Source organism: Calliphora vicina, chromosome 2, assembly GCF_958450345.1.
Source record: "Calliphora vicina chromosome 2, idCalVici1.1, whole genome shotgun sequence".
NCBI lineage: Eukaryota > Metazoa > Arthropoda > Insecta > Diptera > Calliphoridae > Calliphora > Calliphora vicina.
Window position 1 is genome coordinate 131,053,484 of NC_088781.1, and position 24,663 is coordinate 131,078,146.

The following is a 24,663-nucleotide window of genomic DNA, read 5'->3' on the forward strand; positions in this document are numbered from 1 at the left end:
CCAATGATGCCTCCAGCCCGAAATTCGCAACAAATATGACACGTTGTGTATTCATTAGTTTTGGGACAATGACATGTTGGTTGTAGGTCCTCCAAATATGGAAATTTTTATGATTAACAAAAACATTAAGGTGGAAGTTATCGCATAGGATGATTTAGCTTGTATTGTGGCAGCCAAATATTCATTATTTTTGAAATATTATTCACTCGAGTAATGCTTCATTACTAGCACTCCAATTTCCATGTCCAAACCTTTTATTGATGGAATAGCCTTTCATATGAGAAAACCATTTCGGAACTTAGTACTCAGTAAAATTAAGACTGGAAGAAATTAAGAATTCTATAGCAAACTATTCAGAATTTATTATCTATATACTTTTGGAAAGGTTTATATTGAACAGAATTGAGTAATCAGTAGTCGGATTATGCTCAACAAACGTTTTTAATGCAAAAATCCCGAACAGGAATATATGGCTGCGCGGACTCTGCCACCCTGACGATATCATTAAGATATATACTGACAGCTCTAAAATGGGTATTAGGGTCTGCGGAGGTTTCTTTATTGAGATCTTTGGGACAAAATCCTACTTCGGGCTACCTTACTCCTGCACTGCTCTTTAGGCGGAAATTACTGCTATAAAACGTGCATCCAATTGGCTGATAGCATGGCTGACGTTAATGAAATAGCGGATGTCTTCACGACATCTTGGTTAACCGAGGAATGCTGGGTATCCCTAAATGAGATAGCGAGACATTCTATGATAACGCTTATATGGGTCCCTGGAGAAGATGGAAATCGGGGTAATTATATAGCAGATAAATTGAGCAAAAGGGGTGCGATGATAGATGAGGAGGTGATCCATCCATTTTTAAAAAAATTTAAGATTACTGTTCAGCAGACAGAACTAATAAAACCACCTGTGTTATCGCAAGGTAGACCTGGCCAGTATACGACGCCGGCAGCACGAATCTACTTATGGAATTCCGTCGTTAGCAAATAAGGCGAATTGTTTCCTTTATTACAGGACACTGTGATAATTGAGGCACATGCAAGAAGACTGGGCCTACGTTACAACGATTACTGTAGAAGCTGTCGAAACGAAGAAGAGGAGGAGTCTATGTTCCACCTATTCTGCTAATGCCCGGCTCTGACAAACTTGAGGGAACGTAACCTTGGAACGCCATTACTATTGTGTTTAGATGAGCTATCAACGATGAATCTCCTTCATCAGATAATCTGATTGGTTCACCTTGGAAACAAGGGACGTATTATTAAGATGCTGCTGTTTACTTTTTGGGTATCACAATTGAATGGACCCAATTGAGCTGCTGGATGAGTGTCTGCCCATATATAGCCTAACCTAACCTAATGCAAATTGTTGGCCGTGATGCTGCAAATTTATGCAAATATCGCATCATTTAGTTTACTGTTGCAAATATTTGCTGGTCATTAAATCAGGGATAACAAATACTGCATCTGAGACATTTAAAGCGAATATTTGTCTGGCCAGCTCGCCACCTTGACCGCCAATATCTTAGCCTAAGAGGAGCTGGCTTTATATGGAAGACGTATTGAGAACCTTAAACCGAATTCATCACAGAAGACAGTTTCATAAAGGTTTGCATAAGCCAATGATATCCTATTACCACACAATACCCTGATATGATGAAATATGTAACGACACTAACAGGTGATCTTGAGAAACTGTCCCAGTATTTTTGAAATGTTGTGTAATCCCAGCAATCCACAAGACAGAAGTTATATGATTTCATTTAAATAATAATACAACTGATGTTAAGCTAAAGGTTAGATTTGGATACACAATTTTAGACCATAATTTCACTACTAAATACCTGGGCATAACATTCTACAGGTCGTTGTCCTTTAAAATACATATACAGCCCAATTATGAATAAAAATTTTTCCCCTTTTCTCATTTTTCCTATTCAAATTCAATGGGAAAAAAAACTCCCGGGAAACAATCTCCCGCGGAATTTTTTATTCATAATTGGGCTGATAGAGTATGGAGGAGCTAAAATTAAAATACGAAACAATGTAATCCAAAATCTTGCAATCCTGCTTTACGCATCCCTTGACTTGTTATATTATGCTGCAGAATACTGCGGTCCAATGGGGCTTAACAATGGACATTTCGAGAAATTTTGAACAGCAGTTAAACTCGTCAAATGAGATCTAGAACATAAACCATAACTCTGTCAAGATTCCGTCCGGTATTGAGTAACATTCTACTTCCAAAAATTACAAGACTCAATGAAATGAAACCCAAATCTTCCTATTCAAGAATTCATTGACACCTCTATGAGCAACCGACTTCAACATCTGAAGATCGTCCATTCTTTTAAGCGGCCAAGTTTTAATACCCAAATAGTATAGAAAGAAGAGTAGATCACGGGATCCCATGATGATCTATACCAATATCCAAACCCAAATATCCAAATTCATGAATTATTTGACATTTCTATTTGAAATTTACTCTAAAATTCTCCCTTTTATTGAAGCAGACAAGTTTTTATGTGCAAATAGTATGTAAAGAAGAATAGAATAATCTATCTCATGACGATCTATTCTAATTTTAGGAGCCTAACAAACTGATCTTATGAGACTTCTTTGGGCCAGGTTGAATCGTATTCGCGAGTCTGTTTAAATGGGGATCTTCCGATAACCAGTTTTGGGACTGTAATCGGATTTTTCTAACCATATTTGGATCAGGTTGAATCGTGTTCGTACAAATCATAGCAGATTCGCTGAAACTTGCAACCTTGCAGTAGAGACATTTATTACTCACTACCGGTTAATGATGTTCTGCGTGATTTCAATATTTACTACAAATTTTAGAACATTTACAGAGTCCTAAAAGACATCAACATGTTTATTTAAACTTAACCAATCAAACTGTCTCCCTATTCACATATTCCCCAGTGTACAAACTTTATCTAGCCTTGACATTATCTACCGGCAATTCTTAATAAATAAAAAAACAAACGTATGTACTTTCAAATGACGAGGCTGAGGGGGAGGGCTTTAGCCAGATAATTAAACCACTTAAACATGGTTGAACTCCAGCAAGTGTAAGAGTACACACTTGAGCGCCAGGAAACACAGTCCAGTAATTGGTAGCGACTGCAAGTGTGGGAATAGTGTTTGGGTTTAGTTGTCGGTTTTAAGCATTAAATAATAAATTCAATGGGCGTACTAAATTACAAATATTATTTTATTTATTTAGCCACACTTTCATTCATCTTTCTATATATTTTCCTTGAAAGCATAGGAAAATAGAACTGAAAACATAAGCGACAAAAAAATAAATTAGTTACATTATGGACTTAAGCAGCTTAGAGAAAGCATGAAAAGGGAATTGAAATGAGGAAAAAATAAAGATTTAAATAGTTTATTTCAACATGAAATGTGAAATTTGAGGAGTTTAGGATACGAAATCAAAAGAAGTTAGAAATTGCATCAGGAAATTTTACAAAAGTGTTGAAATGTTAAAAAAATAAATGAAAAATGTTAGGCCCTCTCTTGATGAACTTCAACACACATAATCACACAGACGGACATAGCTATATCGACTCCACTATCTATTGGGTGTATGACTTAAAAATGCTGGATTTATTTTTAAATTTAAAGGTTCCCGGCGATGGTCTGGTCCATCACATACAGAGCACTACTATAGCGCCATGGATATTTGGCTTTGGTGTCAATTCGGCTGGTTGGCTGGGCTTCACATACGATCTCTTACGCTTCGGGTTATCGTAATAGATCATTACAAGTAATGATTCGGTGCAAAATTTTCTTTTCATGCAAAATCATCTTTCAAGGTCACGTATGCTACCAATTTCTATTTTGGATGAATCCTACTGCTTGCAAACGTTTTGAAATTAAGTGAGAATAAAGGACCCTTCAAAATGACATATAATATATTAAAAAGAACGACAATAATTCTACATCGATCGCCCCAAAATTTAAATGCAAAGCATTAAATTATTTAAAACTAATACTTTAAATTATTTTCCAACAAATTTTTATTCATCCTCATTTCTATATTGCATTACATTCTTCATTTCATTTGCAAAGTTCCACATTTCTCTTATACCTTATTCCTTAAGGACTCCTTGTAAATATTTATCCTTTTTGTTTTCACTTTTTTGCTATCTATTTTTGTTTCCAACCATTTATCATTATTAATATTTCTCTGTATGTTTGTTATTTAATTTACCTGTTTATTAACATTTTTTCCTTGTTTTGCATACCTTTTCCCTAAACATCCAACATACTACTAGTCTTTTCCTTTTCAAAATGAACATTTTTTTGTTGAGTATTTTAAATCATGTTTTTCCGAGTTTTCCTGCTGAGGTTACCAGGAACAAAAAACGTACAGGAATATAACAATTTTGACAAGTAGTAGAGAGTTCCATACCCCAACAAAACTTTACAGTTTAACACAATTGTAATATTGTTGGTTGTGGCGAATCATAGATACCCTTCACCAAAGATAAATATTAAAAGCCAAGATAAATATTTCCATTTCTTAATTTAAGGCTGTATATTTTATAATGAAAATTTATAGCAATAATAGCTGATATTTTGAATACTGATCGTGGATCTTTTATAAAGAAAATTTAAAGCAATAATAGCTGATATTTTGAATACTGATCGTGGATCTTTTATAAAGGGAATTTAAGGCAGATCGTGGATTTTTATACAGAAAATTTAAGGCTGATCGTGGATATTTTATAAAGAGAATTTAAGGCTGATCGTGGATATTTTATAAAGAGAATTTAAGGCTGATCGTGGATATTTTATAAAGAAAATTTAAAACAATAATAGCTGATATTTTGAATACTGATCGTGGATCTTTTATAAAGAAAATTTAATGCAATAATAGCTGATATTTTGAATACTGATCGTGGATATTTTATAAAGAAAATTTAAAGCAATAATAGCCGATATTTTGAATACTGATCGTGGATATTTTATAATGAAAATTTAAAGCAATAATAGCTGCTATTTTGAATACTGATCGTGGATCTTTTATAATGAAAATTTAAAGCAATAATAGCTGCTATTTTGAATACTGATCGTGGATCTTTTATAATGAAAATTTAAAGCAATAATAGCTGCTATTTTGAATACTGATCGTGGATATTTTATAAAGAAAATTTAAGGCTGATCGTGGATATTTTATAAAGAAAATTTAAGGCTGATCGTGGATATTTTATAAAGAAAATTTAAGGCTGATCGTGGATTTATAAAGAAAATTTAAGGCTGATCGTGGATATTTTATAAAGAAAATTTAAGGCTGATCGTGGATTTATAAAGAAAATTTAAGGCTGATCGTGGATTTATAAACAAAATTTAAGGCAATATTCATGGATCTTTTGAATAGTAATCGTGGATCTTTTATAAAGAAAAATTAAGGATCTTTTGAATACTGATCGTGGATATTTTATAAAGAAAAATTAAGGTAATATTCATGGATCTTTTGAATACTGATCGTGGATCTTTTATAAAGAAAAATTAAGGATCTTTTGAATACTGATCGTGGATATTTTATAAAGAAAAATTAAGCTAATATTCATGGATCTTTTGAATACTGATCGTGGATATTTTATAAAGAAAAATTAAGGTAATATTCATGGATCTTTTGAATACTGATCGTGGATCTTTTATAAAGAAAAATTAAGGATCTTTTGAATACTGATCGTGGATATTTTATAAAGAGAAATTAAGGTAATATTCATGGATCTTTTGAATACTGATCGTGGATATTTTATAAAGAAAAATTAAGGTAATATTCATGGATCTTTTGAATACTGATCGTGGATCTTTTATAAAGAAAAATTAAGGATCTTTTGAATACTGATCGTGGATATTTTATAAAGAAAAATTAAGGTAATATTCATGGATCTTTTGAATACTGATCGTGGATCTTTTATAAAGAAAAATTAAGGATCTTTTGAATACTGATCGTGGATATTTTATAAAGAAAAATTAAGGTAATATTCATGGATCTTTTGAATACTGATCGTGGATATTTTATAAAGAAAAATTAAGGTAATATTCATGGATCTTTTGAATACTGATCGTGGATCTTTTATAAAGAAAACTTAAGGCAATATTCAAGCATCTTTTGAATACTGATCGTGGATCTTTTATAAAGAAAAATTAATGTAATATTCATGGATCTTTTGAATACTAATCGTGCATCTTTTATAAAGAAAATTTAAATCGTTGATCTTTTATATCAGATATTTTAAAGATTAATCGTTGATCTTTTATAAAGAGAATTTAAACCGTTGATCTTTTATATCAGATATTTTAAAGACTAAGCGTTGATATTTTATAAATAAAATTTTCAGCAATAGTAATTGTTATTTTGAACAGTGATCGTGGATCTTTTTTTTAAAGAATATGTAAAGTAATAATAGCGAATATTTTGAGCAGTGATCGTAGAACTTTAATGAAAAAGAGTTATGGATCTGTTGAATAGTAATCGAGGATCTTTAAAAAAAAATTGAATGCAATAATAGCTGATATTTAGAATAGTGATCGTGGATCCTTTTTTAAAGAAAGTGTAAAGCAATAATAATGAAGAATTGGAATAGTAACCGTGGATCTTTTTAAAGAAAATTTAAATTAATAAGATTGGGTATTTTGAATAGTAATGGTGGATCTATAGAGATCCAGAAAATATGTACATGTTTATATGGGGTTGCACTTGAAAAATAAATGTGGAATTTACAAACGAAATGACAAACTTTTATTTACCCTTACCGCTCATAGTGAAGGAAAGGTATAACAAGAACAGGAAAAAAACCAGCAAGAATGTATGTATTCAAACATACAACAGAGAAAAATTCCAAACCACAACATGTCTGTGCCACATACCACAAGCCACTTAATTAACAAGTATTGCTGTGTGGGCTAGTTGAGTTTGGATGGATGTCCCTTTAGTGGTGGCATAGTTTTTTTTTTGGTTCACTCTCTCTTTGTGTTGCTGCAGCAGCATCAAACTTACATATTTAATGGACAAAAAATTAAGAAAAAAAGGATTGCTGTATGGGGACTTATGAGCAGCATTTGAGGGAAACCTTATTTACCCAAAGTCAAGAAACAATGTTAATTTTTTTTTAGATTTGTTGCTTTAATTGTGTTTGTTGGTCTTGGTTTCCATTTTGTTCTACACATACGTCTGAAGTTGGCTTGCTAATTTTAAAGTTATGAATAATAAATGAATTGAGGAAGTTTGGAAAAAAAAACTGTTTTTAAAACTCTTTTTTAAAGTTAATGCTATGTTTTATTGCTCCGAAATAGGTTGACATAAGTCTGTTACGGTTACTAGAACTGAACTAGAACTAGAACTGAACTAGAACTGAACTAGAACTGAACTAGAACTGAACTAGAACTGAACTAGAACTGAACTAGAACTGAACTAGAACTGAACTAGAACTGAACTAGAACTGAACTAGAACTGAACTAGAACTGAACTAGAACTGAACTAGAACTGAACTAGAACTGAACTAGAACTGAACTAGAACTGAACTAGAACTGAACTAGAACTGAACTAGAACTGAACTAGAACTGAACTAGAACTGAACTAGAACTGAACTAGAACTGAACTAGAACTGAACTAGAACTGAACTAGAACTGAACTAGAACTGAACTAGAACTGAACTAGAACTGAACTAGAACTGAACTAGAACTGAACTAGAACTGAACTAGAACTGAACTAGAACTGAACTAGAACTGAACTAGAACTGAACTAGAACTGAACTAGAACTAGAACTGAACTAGAACTGAACTAGAACTGAACTAGAACTGAACTAGAACTGAACTAGAACTGAACTAGAACTGAACTAGAACTGAACTAGAACTGAACTAGAACTGAACTAGAACTGAACTAGAACTGAACTAGAACTGAACTAGAACTGAACTAGAACTGAACTAGAACTGAACTAGAACTGAACTAGAACTGAACTAGAACTGAACTAGAACTGAACTAGAACTGAACTAGAACTGAACTAGAACTGAACTAGAACTGAACTAGAACTGAACTAGAACTGAACTAGAACTGAACTAGAACTGAACTAGAACTGAACTAGAACTGAACTAGAACTGAACTAGAACTGAACTAGAACTAGATGTTGGCTTGATTCTTTCTTGGCCTCAATAGATGAGTTCTTTGATCCCGCATTAAGACTTTGTCACTCATCTACAGATTTTAGTGATTCCGGAAATAAAATGTCTTCTAATATATCTCAGCATTTCTTTACCATTTCCCAAAACTGTGAGATTTCATTCAAACGAAACTTAATTAAATGGTGCCTAAGACAACTTTTCTTATATTAAAATTTCGCCACAAAGATTCTCGTTTTCAATTTTCCCTATGGCTTATAACAGCTCATGCTTAACCATAAATATATTTATAATTTCCCAAGTAAATAATTAACATTCATTAGCTCATTACATTGGCAGCAATCAAGGCAGTAGGGTATTGAAAAACGCTACCGTCCTATTAGCACGTGCTCCTAAGAACCCAAAGAAATAAATAAATAAAGTAAAGAAAGAAAGTATTTCAATTTTAAACTTTTCTCGAACAAACACACACACACACAGAAACACATTAAAACTAACTACTACCAACAACCAAAAAATAAAAAAGTTAAACTTCTTTTAGACAAAGTTAGCTGTTGGGCTAAGAAAATGCGTACAAAAGTAGCAACGATAAATAACTGAATGGGTACTTTATTAGTGTAATTTAGTACATTATTGAGAAAACTAGAAGAAGACTATGTACCACAATATGTAGATTAAAGAAAAAATCAGGGCAGTTAACTACTGCAGTTTCATTCAAACTCCCCACACCCCCTCAGTACGCCACAGCTTCATTTAGTGATCATCACACTTAAATATTTTTTTTTAGTTTTTTACATGCGAGAATAAAAATAAAAACTTTTCAATACAATGATTTCAGTTTGAAGTTCATATTTCAGTTGTAAATAACCTCGAGCGTTGTGTGAACGTGTTTTCAACAATTCGACCGAATAAAAAAAATATATAAAATAAAAAAAATAGACGAAAACTAAAAACCCACAAACAAATACATATTTTAAACAAAATGTTATTATAACGGAAATGTAGAACATACAAAAGGAAACGGAAGTGCATTTGAGAAATAGTTTTATAACGAAAATAAAATAGAGAGAAACAAAAATAAAATAAAAACAAATAAACGAAAGCAAAAAATTTGAAAAAAACGTGTATATTTTAACGTTTATGTTAAAAAAAAGAAAAAGATTTTGGTGAATTTTTAAATTTATTTTTCTAAAATGATTTATACCAAAGCAGTTTTTGCGCTGCTAATAAATTTAATTTTATTACAATGCCGTTTTTTTAAAACTATGGCCTACACACAAATTTCCACTAGTGGTAGAAGAGCAGATGATGGTGTCAATGATGGAGGAGGTCCTAAAATATACAAAGCAGTCAATTTTGATTTAATATTTCCAAAGAGGTAATTTATAAAACGGATAAATGTTGACATAAATTAGAAACAGAAAGAAACTACTTAAAGTTTAAGTAAATATGGATTGATTTGAAATCATACATTAAAAAACGGTGATACATATTATACTGTTTAATTAAATGTATTCCGAATTAAAAACATTAAACTTTGATCTTTATTTGCCCAATATTTTTAAACTATTGTAGTTTATAAATCTTTACTTAACCTATAGTTAATTAAACTCTCATTTTAATCTATGGATCATAAACCAAATTTACATATATTTTTTATCGTTATCTCTTAACCATTTTGAATCTTGGTGTATACACATTTACGCATTCATTTAATTGCCTTAAATATTTTGTAAAAATTTAAAAAAACTTTTTATTTTGGAAATAATAAGTTAGATTGTGATGGATTGGAAATATCTTAATGAAATTTTAATCAGTCAGAGTTGATTTCTATTTACATGAGTTCGCAATTGAAATGGGGACTAGTAAGCTTTTTTGATTTGTTCGATGATTTCTAAAAAATCAAAAAGTTTGATAGAAAAACAACTAAGAGAGCTATATAAATTTTTTTTTAATTATTTTAAATTTTTTTTTTTTTAATTTTAAAAAACCTTTTTTTGTTTTTTCAATTTTTGTTTTGTGAAAAAAAATTCGGTTTAAAATTTTGTCGAATTGTTATTTTAAAATTTTTTAATTAACCCAAATTTTTTTTTTTTGCAAAAAAAAATTTTCGAATTGATATTTTATTTTTTTGGAATTTAAATTTTTTTGTTTTTTCAATATTTTTTTTTTTTGTGAAAAAAAAATCGGGTTACAATTTTATTTATTTTTTTTTCCAAAGTTGTTTTTTCGAATTGATATTTTATTTTTTTGGAATTTAAATTTTTTTGTTTTTTCAATATTTTTTTTTTGTGAAAAAAAATTCGGGTTACAATTTTATTTATTTTTTTTCCAAAGTTGTTTTTTTAATTTTTGGCAAAAATTTTTTTTTTCGAATTGTTAATTTAAATTTTTTTTTTTAATTTTAAAAACTTTATTTTTGTTTTTTCAATTCAAAATTTTGTCGAATTGTTATTTTAAAATTTTTAAATTAAACCAAATTTTTTTTTTTTGCATTTTTTGTAAAAAAAAATTTTCGAATTGATATTTTATTTTTTTGGAATTTAAATTTTTTTGTTTTTTCAATATTTTTTTTTTTTTGTGAAAAAAAAAATTCGGGTTACAATTTTGTAAATTTTTTTTTTTAAATTTAATATTTTTGTTTTTAATTTTAAAAAAACTTTTTTTGTTATTTCAATTTTTTTTTTTGTGAAAAAAAATTTGGGTTAAAATTTTTGACCCATTGTAGGACCAACTTACTACGTCGTTGCAAAGGTGTTTGAAATATCTATCATTTGATATCCATATTGTCTATATTAATGACTTAGTAATCCAGATATAGGTCAAAAATAGAGGTTATCCTGGTTTTTTCCTCATAACTCAACCGATTTTGCTGATTTTAAATAGGAAACTTCTCGAAAGCATGCCTGACAGAATTATTGAAGATTTGGATCCCGAAGATATCTGGGGTCTTCAGAAAATTGATTTCAACAGACTAACAGAGAGATTGACAAACGGACATGGCTTAATCGACTCCGCTATCTAAAAGGATCCAGAATATATATACTTTATAGGGTCGGAAAATTATATTGTGGAAATTACAAACGGAATGACAAACATATATATATCCTTCTCCCGAAGGTGAAGGTGAAACGAGTTAAAAAATATTTTTCCCGATTTTGATCCATTGTAGCTCCGACTTACGTCGTTGAAAAGGACTTTGAAATATCTATCATTTAATATTCATATGACTTAGTAATCCAGATATAGATCAAAAATATGTCAAAAATCAGGTTGTCCTGATTTTTTCCTCATATCTCAGCCATTTGTGAGCCGATTTTCTCGATTTTAAATAGCAACCGAACCGGGTATGTAGCGGATATACTGATGTACATATGTAAGTTATTAGGGGAAAGTTGATTTCAACATACAAACGGACATGTCATCCAGAATATATATACTTTGTGGGGTCACCAACATTTTTTTTCACCAAAAATTTCGAAAAACACATTTATAATCTACCTTACTAAAGACTTGTCTACAATTAACAACTTTGGTTAATGAAGGATTCACTATTGGTCAACATACAGATGTCATTTATACTGATTTCAGTAAAGCCTTTGATAAAGTTAATCATAAACTTCTGGAAAAAAAAATTTTCAACCAAAAAAAAAAAAAACAGAATAAAATGTTAATGTTATTACAATGAGACTGTCGGATAGCTGATCCAAAGTAGTCAACGCATTGGATTCACATACTGGTTACATAGCGTCAGTTACTTTACTAGCTACCTAACTGGTTAGTTGATCAGTTACATAACTAGTTATTTTAACATGTACGGAGGCTAATTGATCAGAAATAGTCATCTAAAATATCACAGACAGTTCAATAAACGATTGATTGTAAACAAATCTTCCTCCGAAAACTCTCCAATATAAACTGTATGAGAATTATATCCACACTATTTGTATAAAAACAGTTTGTACGAATTACATACAAACCGTTTGAAATGACTACTCTCTAGATTACTTAGAGACACTTAAGTGGCAATTGTCTCCACGTTAGATTACCTGGGATGTATAAAGTAACCAATTGTCTTCTCTCCGCACTACTAAGAGCACACACGTGTCAAAAGACCAAAAATATATATTGGAGTCAGCCAAGTGATAAGACATTAGTGACAATAACTGTATATACACAGAGAAAACAGATTCGTGATAGCAACCGAATTTGTAGTCAATCGAATGATTCTACCTTAGTGACCGAATTTTACAGTTGTGGCTACAAAATTTTAAAAGGGGTAACAAAAGTATGGTTGCTTTAACCGAAATTCTTCTTTGTCAACTGACTTTCTGTTAATAGAACAAATTCGGTTGCTATCACGAATCTGTTTTCTCTGTGTAAGGATACATTGACTACTTGCTTAACTGCTGGGACATAAATAGCAGTTAAGCAAGTGACTATATTTAGCGCCATCTTAATTTCGACATCGTGATACGAGGACAAACAAAATTTGGGCATCTGGGGCGGATGACATATCCGCTGATAAATATTAAAAGACGCCGCCGCAGATAATTTTTACAGCTTATACCGGCGTGGTAAAAATTTTAAATTAAACATTTCAGAAAAATTTCAAAATACGATTCAGAATTATCTGATCATCCTGAGTCCGTCTGCCAGCGTTTCCATGAAAACCATATTATCAAATTACGAAGGCGGGTCAATAAGTCCGTAACGATGCCTCTTAACTGAAAGGACAACACTGCTCCTGTCAACAAACATTTGTCAGTTGACTCCTGTCAAAATTTTAACAATCTGCGTCATTTAGTGTGTGTTTGACAACCATTAATAGCAGACTACCGCATGACTTGAGGAGAAATTAGAAAAAAAAAAGTGAATTTCGAAATGCTCCCTCTTCCGCCCTATTCTCCGGATTTAACCTCGATTATTTCTTGTTTCCAAACCTGAAGAAATGACTAGGCGGAAAGAGATTTGACTCCAACCATGAAATCATCTCACAAACAAATATGTACGTATTCTGATGACCTCAACAAATCTTATAAATAAAAAATTGGGGAAAAGTTGGACAAGGTGTATAGAGCTTAAAGGAGACTATGTTGAAAAATAAAGTAATTTTTTTATCCAAAAACATGTGTTTCATTTTTATCGTTCATAAACATCCAGTTTAACAAGTCGTAGCCTATTGAATTTTAACTCGGAAAATTCAATTTAACGCTCTTAGAAGATCAGTTCACAATTAGCCTTAGGTTAGCTTACACATAGTAAATGTTGTTTCCCTTTAGGACATCACTATTATTCTCACCGTTTATTTCTCTAGCCGTTAATTTGTTAAATTTTCTTTCAGTTTTTCCAACATACAGACAGTACTTTAACCCGTTTATTTTCTAATCTTGTTTCTTTTATAGTTTTAATTCAAGTGAAAATGTAATCTCTACAACACCTGAAACTATTCCCTCGCCAACAAAGACAGCTACTGCAGCATTTGTTGGTCAACCATATTATCCTTTGGCACAATTGAACGAACCAACGTACACAGCCACGGCAGTAGAACAACGGGAGCCAACTCTATTTATTACACCACGACCAGCAGTGGCACCAACAACGACAGCACCATCTAATGAGGCTGGCATTTACTATGACACACAACAAAACACGAATAGCAATAACTACAATGAACAAGTGGTGACACAAAATGCCATAAATATTCAGCAGCAACAACAACAACTAAATGATAATAGCAAAGCCGAAAAGGAGCAGGAGCCAGAGCAACAACAACAACAATATTTAGCTACTGGTCGTGCTGTCGATTATCATACTGGTTATCCCTTTGGTCAACTTATCACGCCATTAATCAAAAATGCACCACGTCCTGTGTATCGCAAACCCGTAACATCGTATTCAACATTCCCATCATCATCATCATCGGTGGCAGCAGCAGCTGCTAAGTTAGCCGCAGCACCATCAAATGTTGGCAAAATTATCTATCCTCAGGCCATGTATCAACAAAAGCCACCAAGCCAAGCAGAAATTGATAAGTTACGCGGCAAAGGTAAGCAGCGGTAAATAAATGAAATATTTTCAGATATCGCCCTTTGGGTGACAGCCATGATTGAGAATTTACACACACTCACAAGCAACAATTCAAAATGGCAAGGGGTTTTTAAGACAAATGTAATGAATTCACAAGGATAATTTAGACTAACAGGATTTGCAGCACTTACAAATTGAGGAAGTATTTGTGTATTAGAGAGAAAACTTGTGTGAAATTTAAACTAATCTGTCAAAGTGAAGTATATAATTGTAGTCACCAAATATTTCGTTATTATAAGGACATCAATATCCTGTATGTGTCTACAAACATATCGTTAGCCTCGCTTTTTCTCGTTGTTATACTGAGGTATGCAAAAGTGCTAAGTTTATTTTGTGTTATGCAAACTTGTGTTGTAAAAATACAATACTTTTCAATACTCGATACTAATGTAAATGTAGTATTACATTTTTTTTTGCACATTTTAAATACGAAGGTGGGTGGAAAAAAAAACAATTTATTTTTCAACATAGTCTCCTCTGAGCTCTACATTTCTTCAATTAGGTATTTATTTGTGAGATCATTTCATTGTCAAATTTCTTTCCGCCGAGACATTTCTTCAGTTTTGGAAACAAGAAATAGTCACTCGGTGCTAAATCCAAGGAATAGGTCGGAAGAGGAAGCTAATTCATGGATTTTTGCCACGGAAATTGCACATGCGTGCACCTTTGGTGAAAAAGTATTTTTTTCATGACCTCTCATACCATTTATTTGGTCTCTTTATTATAAACTGATACATGAAACCAGAAGAAGGTGCAAAATCTTTAATCTTTAAAGTCCATTCTTTAGGTTTTATACTGAATTCATCTATATAAATAAAAATCAAATGTCGTTCGTTGGTAATTGCATCAGTAGAGAACGGTCGTCCGATTTAGAAATTTTTTTTTAAAATGTTGGCATAGCCCAACTTAGGTTTTTACGGAATGAAAAATTGTCCACGCCTACCTTTACGCCCACTTTTTTCGATTTATCTAAAATCGGAAAACGGCTACGATTTGGCTAATTTTTTGTTTAACTGATTATAATAATCCAATTTAAGTTTTTACTGAAAGAATAATTGACCACACCAATTTTTTTTCGATATATTTAAAATCGCAGGACGCCTGGACCGATTCAACTAATAAATAAAAACTGTCCACGTCCACTAATGTTCCCACTTATTAAATACATCTGCAAAATACATCGGTCTGTGATCAATCATATTTCAGATCAAAATTCGATTACTTATATAAAAAATCACAATAGCTTAAATCAATAATAACTTGGCCAAAAAGCGTTTAATCAAGAAAAAGAGCTCGATCTGTGATCACTAAAATTTCTGGCAAAAAATCGATTTATGTAAAAACTCAAAATATCTAAATTCGCTAATAACTTGGCCAATAGACGTTTAATCACGAAATGGAGCTCGATCTGTGATCACTCATATTTCTGACCAAAAATCGATTTTTTATATAAAAACTCAAAATATCAAAATTCGCTAATAACTTGGCCAATAAGCGATTAATCAAGAAAATGAACTAGATCTGTGATCACTTATATTTCTGGCAAAAAATCGATTTTTTATATAAAAACTCAAAATATCTAAATTCGCTAATAATTTGGCCAATAAGCGTTTAATCAAGAAATGGAGCTCGATCTGTGATCACTCATATTTCTGACCAAAATTCGATTTTTTTTATAAAAACTCGAAATATCTAAATTCGCTAATAACTTGGCCAATAAGCGTTTAATCAAGAAAAGGAGCTAGATCTGTGATCACTCATATTTCTGACCAAAAATCGATATTTTATATAAAAACTCACAATATCTAAAATCGCTAATAACTTGGACAGGACAGCTAGTTTAGAATATTTTCTTGATTCAGCAGACCTTCAATTAGGCTTTAATCTTCAGTGATTTTAATAGATGTTAATATGTAAACATTGTCAAAACGGGGTCCCTTCGACTCTACTTGATTGTTATCCGTATCCTTACAGGCCTCTCAACTCTCTAACAGCGGCGAGTATGCACGGCCCATACTTTTATTATTTTGGAAACTCTCAAGAATATAAATTTATTGAGTGTTTTTGTTCAAGACAATACCATTAAATAGTCCCGAGAAAAAATTTTGGGCACAATTTTTACAACCTTTTTTAATAAAACATTTTTTTACAATAAGTTAACATTTTGTTTTTATTCTTACAGCTACCTTTAGAGATCGTTTTTCTCCCAGTGAAGGTGTTGCCTCACATAATTTTAAGTCGAATCATGATCACTCACATGATCACAATCATCAAAATCATGCACCCTCCTATACACCGGTTGGAAAGACACCCTCCGCTTCCAATGTGGTAAATTCGTATGTGCCACCCAGCAATCTATATTCATTTCCTCCCAATAATGTCAATTATCCTTCGCAATCGCAAGATACTAAAGATGCTTTGCCTTCGGGAAAGGTGAATTCATATTCTGCTCCAGCCTCGGGACCTTTGAAAAATTCTAACTATAATTTAGACACATCTAGTAGTAATAGTAGTCCATATCAATATAATGGGCCAGTAAGTGCGGGTTATTTACCACCCTCAAATGGTGGTGATGGTGGTGGTGATAATGGAGATGGAAAGGATGAGGGTAAAAATAATGATGGTGGGGGAGATGGCGACTTTGATAATGGCGGAGGAGATGATTCTGTGGGTGTTTTACCAGCCAGTGCTATGGATCAGGGCGGTGATGGTAATGGTGATATGTCAAGCGATATGGCTGGTGATATGGGAGGTGATATGGGAGGAGATATGGCTGGTTCCATGGATACTCAAGATGGTTTGTTGATTTTATTTGAATAATATAAAACAATACAAAACTTATTAGTTTCTTAATTTTTTAAATATAGCTCCCGATGACCATTCATATGATACAGGAAAGGAATATCCTACGCCACCGCCCGGTTGGTTGAAAGAACATCCCGAATCGGCTCAAGATCATCCCCATCATGATCATCATCCTGAAAAACCCGATATAGAGTTCGATCATAGCCATGATCATCATCATCAACCCGATATTATATTTGATCATGATCACGATCACTATCATCATTCCTATCCCTCATATCCATCCTATCCCTCATATCATCATCATTATCCTGAAATTATTTATGATGATCATCATCATGATCATCATGTTGAGCCGCCACCGACCACAACGGAAGCCCCACTACCCGAACCACCACCAGAGCCACGTGTTAAGAAATACAGTTATTTCTATATTGGCCGTAAACTTTGGTATATTCCTTTGTATTTCACCATTTGGTTTAGTTTTTATGTGCTGTGGTTGATTTTGAAATCTATAGCCAGACATAAGGTGAGTTTTTGTTTTCGTTTTTTTTTAATCTCTTTTAAATTTCAATTTTCGTTTCAGGTTAATTTACCCAATCATTATGTTTCCCGCAGAAGTGTGAATTATGATTTCTCCAAAAACAAACAGGAAACTCTAAATCAACTTACTGTGTCTGTTTTAGATCAAATTGATAAATTTAAGAGAAAATATATGAACTGATTAAAAAAAAAACAAACATTGTGGGTAAAACGAACAAAATACGTGTACAAAGTTAAAATATTAATAAATAATTAAGAATTTTCTAATAAAAATTAAAGTTTCGTATTCTTTATTTCCACAAGTTCTAAGCGAATGCGAAAGTTATGTATAGTTTATCAGGCCTGTCACAGAATTACATTCCGATCGAAAGTGGAATTAATTCATGTTTTTCGATGTTAATTTGGTAGCATTTTGTATATCAAAACTAATGTTTTTCGATGGTAATTTATGAAAGATGTAAAAAAACAAAAAATCCTCATTGTTTCCATCGGAATAGAATTCTGAGACTGGATTTGATACTTTATATTAAATATCTTATTATGAATACAAAAAATGCTTTGGTCTCGATATTTTCTTTTTATTTCTTTTTACATGGCTGAAAGGTGTGAATTGTTTTCTCGATATTTTCTTTTTATTTCATTTTACGTGGCTGGAAGCAGTGTAGTTAAATTAATCTTTTTGCTCTGTAGGTCTTAAAGAATTAGTATGAAACGACATACACTATCCTTTTAAATACATTTATCACGAATTTAACATTTCCACTTACTGCAGCACATTACACAAATCACTGCACTAAATTCCAAATCATGTTTATATATATCTTTATATATATTTTTTTCTTGCACTCAAAAAAAAAATATTAAATTGTTATTTAAAACATACATTAAACTAAACGGAATACCTAAACTAAATGTTAGAAGCAATTAATAACTAAAAAATTATATACTATGTTTATACATACGGATTCACATACAAAAAATAGTTAGTTATCCCAATATTACTATTAGATCTCATCAATAATTTCGTATATAACAGTTTCTTCACATTCCTCACTAGGATTATCCAGCAAAGATTCGGTTTCGTCAATTTCCGATTTGGCAATTTCATAGTGAAAATCAGAATACGATTCATACTTTTCCGCAGCACCAACATCTGCATAATCTTGAGAATTTTGTTGTTCCTTGCGTTTTTCGGTTTGCAATAGTTTAAGGTACTGATCGCGCAAACGACCGGCTCGCTTAACTTTACGAGGCTGCACTAAAACTCCCTTGCTAAAAGGTTTAAAATTAAATAAATTTTTTTGTTTCACAATATAATGGAAAATCTAACTTACGCTGATTTTAGTTCCTCTAGTTTAGGTATGGGTACACGTTCTGCTACCTTGCCGGTGGCCTCCTCTTCGGCCAATTCTTGGGGATGGGAGCGTTTTTTGTGAGCCCTACAATTTGAACCGTTTGAAAATGCTCGATTGCAGAAATTACATTTGTAGGGTCTCAGACCCGAATGCAAAATCAAATGATTTTTCAATGCTTTTGATCTCTTGAAGGAAGAATCACAAAATTCACACTTAAAACTTCTGACATCACTGTGCACCAGTCGATGCTGCAGTAAAGTTCTTCTTGTATTCAACTCTAGATCACATTCGGAACATTTATAGACAGATTTGTTATGTGTATCCATATGCGATTTGAGTCTAGGTTTATTTTTAAATGTTTTATGACACACCTCACATTCAAAGGGACATTCGCTGGTGTGCACCAATTGATGTTCCGTAAGAGCTGCCATTGTTTTACAAGCTCGACCACATTGATCGCATATGAAAGGTTTCATCTGGTGGTGTATGCCATTAACATGTTGCCTCATGGCACCCACTTGGGAAAATTTACGATCACAATAGGGACAGGGTACATTGAATTTTTCTTCATCGGGCAGGTGATGTCTCATGTGCGCTTTTAAGCTACTTTGGGTTAAAAATTCTTTATTGCAGACTTTGCATCTGTTGGTTGTCTGTAGATCCTTTAATTCTATTATGGTGTCATGTAAGGTTACCATGTGTTTACGGAAGACAGTGGGATTTTTATAACTACGTTTACAATCTTTACATTCGTAGAGATAGGAGGAACTGTCTTTGCCTAATTTCTTTGAGCCAAAAGGTCTTCCACGCTTTGCTTTTAATAACTCAAGTGCATTAACTTTCATATGATTTTTACTTTCGCTGGTATTAACATAATCCTCATCATCCTCTTCATCCAGCACTTCGACAGACTCTTCCATATCTTCGTCTTCATGTTGCGGTAATGTTTGTGAGGAATCTTGATACTCTACTTCCACTTCTTCCTCTTGCGAAATAATTTTAAATCTTTTACAATTTTCTTCATCCTCCTCCTCATCATCATCATCATCATCCACTTTATATTTGAGTTCTTTGAAAAGATCACTATCTTGAACATCTTCATCCATTTCATCCTCTCCCTCGGTTACCACCTGTTGGTTCTGTTGGACTTCTTCATGGTCTACACTATTGGATGGCACAATAAATTCCTCATTTACCACAAATTCTATGTCATTATCACAAGTCATGACATACTCGTAGCCTTGTTCCGCTACAGATTCAGCTTGACTTTCATATTCCTCATTCTTATCGCCTTTCCTTAGTATATTTATAATTTCATCCGTATCTTTGGAGGATGACGGATTTTTGGTTTGATCTTTTTGCTTTTCGGGTGTAAAATTCAAATCTGTTTGCACCTGTTGATCCATAAACAATGGTTTTGGTGGTTCTTGAACTTTTGGAGGATCCGGTTTTATTATATGTTGCCATGCCTCATCAACTAGGCCACACTGTGAACGAAATTTATCAGCTTCTGCAGATGTCTCGGGTTTTATATTTTGCAATAAACAAAATAAAGTTTGAACCTTGTTAACACGTTCTGTAAATATTACCAATTCTTCCACAAGTTCTTGGCAATCCCAGCACAAACATTGGGAAATCTCATCATCCGGTTTTATCTGCCGTTAAAACAAAATAAATATTATTAAAAATCCTTCGAAATAAATATTTACACTCACATTAACCCAAAAATATTTTCCCACCGAGGTGGCCAAGTCAGAACCCTGCTTTCCAGCTTCATTTTTAGCAAATATTGATGAATTCTCCTGCTCACTTAATTCGCGTTTTGCACACAGACGACACCAATTGAGCCAAGTTGGTGGGCTGTCCGTATCATCTTCCTTGGGGTTATTTGCTTTTGTTAAATGTTTACCACGCATTTTATCTTAGTGTTTCTTGTTAAAATCATAAATATTTGATTATTTTTGTAGAATTTTCAGTATTTTTGTAAAAAGTTTTATTTTTTGATGCAGCAAGCTTGTAGGAAAAAATGTTGCCACTGTGTTTAGAAATAATTTGACAGATAGTTGGGCCGTTGCTACACTAAACAATGTCAACAAAGAGCGATTTTTTACAAAGACAGAAATCGAGAAATAAATTGAATTTTAAGTTATTTGAGAAAAAATTCTGCATTGTTTTATATTTTAGGGCATGAATCAAATATACAAGGTTACTCCACATCTCTCTCACAAAAATATTTTTGAAGTTTATTGGAATTATTTGAAATTAGTTTTTCGTTAAAAACGTTAAAAAATTCATTTTAACATATAGTTTTATAAATTTCAGAATACATTATATAAAAGTTTTATTATACCCTTCACCATAAGTAAGGTTTTACATACGTTTGCTATTCGCTTTGTAATTTTATAATCTTATATATAAATAGGCTACACGTTTTTTTGTGGTACACTTTTAAGTATGTTATTATCCATCAATATTGATGAAACATACATATATGGTTTGAAAGGTTATTTTCTCTAGATTTGCAGAACATCATTTTTTTTAAAAATTCTTTCCATAGAAGTGGTAAAAGGCGCTTAAAAGTGGTCGAATTGCGGCCACCAGACGATCCTAGTACATATTAATTTGTCTGGATAAAGGGAGGCTTAGTCCGTCAGAGAGCTTGTCCGTCCGTTTGTAGAAATAAACTTTTATTTCTAGAGTGATAACGGGATTTCACAAAATCTTGCTGTCAGCTTTTTTGAGCCATACTAGAACCAGAGTATTCTTGATCAATTCGCAGACGAACATTAAGATGGGGCATCCTCAGGCTTCGAATTGTTTAACAATATGATGCATGTCCATCTTAACCCTTTCGCTACAAGTTTTAACTGGAGGTGTTAATAGATGTTTTAAGTTTATCATATGGTTGGTATTTATATCAATATTGATTGATATTAATATTAAGGTCCTACGTGTCCTGGTTTATCCGTTATACCAAATTAAATTTTTAGTCCTGGAAGCTTATCCTGAAGCCCCCAATGATTTTTTTTAAATATTTTTTATTTTTATATTTCCCTAATATGTTTCTAAGCTTTCTAAATAATTTTTATTACAAAATTATAGTTTTTACAAATTTTATAGCAAAAAATCGAAGCACTTTTTAAAAAAAAAATGTTGGATTCAAAAATCAATTTTCACACATTTTCAAATTGCTATCAATCGAACACGAATAGCGATAATTCAATAAAATAAATTGTAAACATCTCTAAATATATTCCAAAAATAGACTCAAAGACTATTTTTTAAAAATATTCATAATTGTCGAAGTTATGTGCAAAAATCTAAAATGTATCCATATGGATACAATGTAGCGAAAGGGTTAATGAAGAGAGACTATTGTTTATTTGGTTGCAAAACAAAAAATTCAAAATCTTAAACAATTTGGTTCGGTTTCTTGTAATACGTAGCTTTTTTCGTCTTTTCATTCTTGGAGTCTGTGTAAGGTATATTTTCCTTTCCAATGGCGCACATAGTTTTTCATTTAAAGTTATTTAAAAAACAAATTTCATTACTTTAAATTTTTTGTTTCTGTTTTTTTGATTTTTAAATAAACAAAAAATGGGATTTTTCATAATTCCAATAAACGTCAGAACGTTAATATGGCGACAAAAAGAGAAAGTGGAACTACCTTGTATTTTTGTATCATGTTTTAGGGTATAAAACTTATTTTTGATTAAAAATGTATGTAATTTATATTAAGAAACAAATGTTTATGATACAACCTAAATTATAATCCCAAATTTCGGCTATTATATTAATTATTATCGGAATTCTTTATGTACATTAATATATATTCAATGACTTATTATCAACAGTATCCAAAATTAAAAAAAAAAATCATGATACAGGTACTGTAACAGCTACATTTGGGAGGAAGACCACGAAAAACTTACCCAAGACAAGATAATGTAATGGCAAGATAGTTTAAGAAATTCCCAAAAATTACTCCCCGGGAGGTTAACAATAATCTTGAATTGAATTTAGTTATCGCAGGGCAAATTTGGTATTGATATCGCCACGCGAAAAACCTTTTATTTCTAAAAAAAATCGTAATGCCCATATACTCAAAATTATATAAGGGAGTGGCAAAATATTTCAAAGAAAACGATTGAATATATAATTTATTCAATGCATTGTCTCTGTGAAGCAGTAATAAAAACAAGGGAATTTTTTTAAAAATGTCTCCTGGGTATTTTTTATGTAGATATCTATTTGTTGAAATTACGGCCATGTCAATATTTTTTAGTTTGTTTTCTAAATTTAATTAATATTATCTTATTTTTTTGTTAATATAAAAAAAAAATATTTATGGCTAGCCTGGAACTAAAGTGGTCTAAGTAATTGGCTAAATCCATCTATGAGAATTTTCCAACCAAACTACGATAAATCAGTACAAGAAAAAGTTATCTATTTGTTATTACGTCAACAAAATATGGGTATCGTTAAACTACCACTTTAGAAATTATTGCTTTTTTCACTTTCTTGCGTTTCGTTTATTATCTCAAACTATTTATTTTGTATCTTAGACTACTTTAGTTCCAGGCTAGCCATATTTTAATTTCATTCATTAATTGTTATCAAAGAGACATTTAATTAATATTATATTAATTTAATTGTTATTATCTTCTTTTTTTTTTTGATAATATATTTTTCATTTCAATTATTAATTTTTATCATATTAATATTATATTAATTTAATTAATATTATCTTCTTTTTTTGTTAATATAAATAGATAAAAGTCTATATTTTCATTTAATTTATTATTTGTTATCAAAAAGACAATGTAGGACAAATATTGATGAAATAGTAAAGAATAAAAAATTGTTTAAGAATTTTTTTTGGTATTTTGACCTATTATGGTCAAACACTGTATATTTTTTGCTCAAGTTTCATACAAATTGATCCAACATAGAAAACCCTAACATCGAAAAATTTACTTTTAACCTTCACAATTTAAGAGCTAATCCGATTTTTATAAAACATTCGGGGTATATTCAAAATTGTATGCAAATCTTAAAGATAAGTTCTTAAAAATTGCAAATGTAAATGCGAGTATATCTAAACTAAGAATATACTTTTACTAAAATATTTCTCAAAATATGTTATTTTCCAATACATTTCTTATTAAGGTAGTCTGAGACAGTTATGGCATAGGGATTTGTAATAAATTTAATTTTTGTAATCAATTTAAGGCTTTAATATCTCATTAGAACCATAATTATGTTTACATTATTATTCTTTTACATTCAAATGCAAAAAGATTTACGTAAGGCCAACATTTTTGCATAAACTTTAAAATTTAAATTTTTCCCATTGTAAATACCTACATTTCCAACTTCACAGCCGTTGCAGCATCAGTTAACGTGTTCCTGATATTTTTTAGAACATATTTCTGTCATCTATAGAACAATACAAGAGAAAAGCCGGTCTGTAGTTTGATATTTGTTTTCGGCCATGTTATCTTGGAGCACTCTATTGTATATGCTTGATGAGTACATCAACAATCAATCTTAAATGTTTCATAAACACCTATAAAAGATTTGACTTATTTTTCTAAAACGGATTTCAGATGAGTTTAATGTAGGCTATCGTAGACTATTAATTATTAAACGATTTTTTAAAAATGGGACCTAAGTTTGGAACCAAGTTAGCCTGCGCAAACTATTTTATATT

General features: G+C 31.5%; 2 protein-coding genes across 2 annotated transcripts; one reads left to right on the forward strand and one right to left on the reverse strand.

Moving 5' to 3' along the window:
- The first annotated feature begins 9,350 nt into the window (after window positions 1-9,350).
- On the forward strand, window positions 9,351-17,873 carry LOC135950876 (myb-like protein AA). Its single transcript, XM_065500400.1, has 5 exons — window positions 9,351-9,535; window positions 13,563-14,216; window positions 16,440-17,044; window positions 17,115-17,581; window positions 17,639-17,873. The coding sequence occupies exons 1-5, from the start codon at window positions 9,351-9,353 to the stop codon at window positions 17,774-17,776; spliced, it is 2,049 nt and encodes a 682-aa protein (XP_065356472.1). The 3' UTR covers window positions 17,777-17,873.
- Window positions 17,874-18,393: 520 nt separating this feature from the next.
- Window positions 18,394-20,961, reverse strand: LOC135951907 (transcription factor grauzone-like). The gene is made up of 3 exons (XM_065501653.1): window positions 20,666-20,961; window positions 18,930-20,605; window positions 18,394-18,867 (listed from the first exon to the last, which is right to left on the reverse strand). The coding sequence occupies exons 1-3, from the start codon at window positions 20,864-20,866 to the stop codon at window positions 18,600-18,602; spliced, it is 2,145 nt and encodes a 714-aa protein (XP_065357725.1). The 5' UTR covers window positions 20,867-20,961; the 3' UTR covers window positions 18,394-18,599.
- Window positions 20,962-24,663: the final 3,702 nt, after the last annotated feature.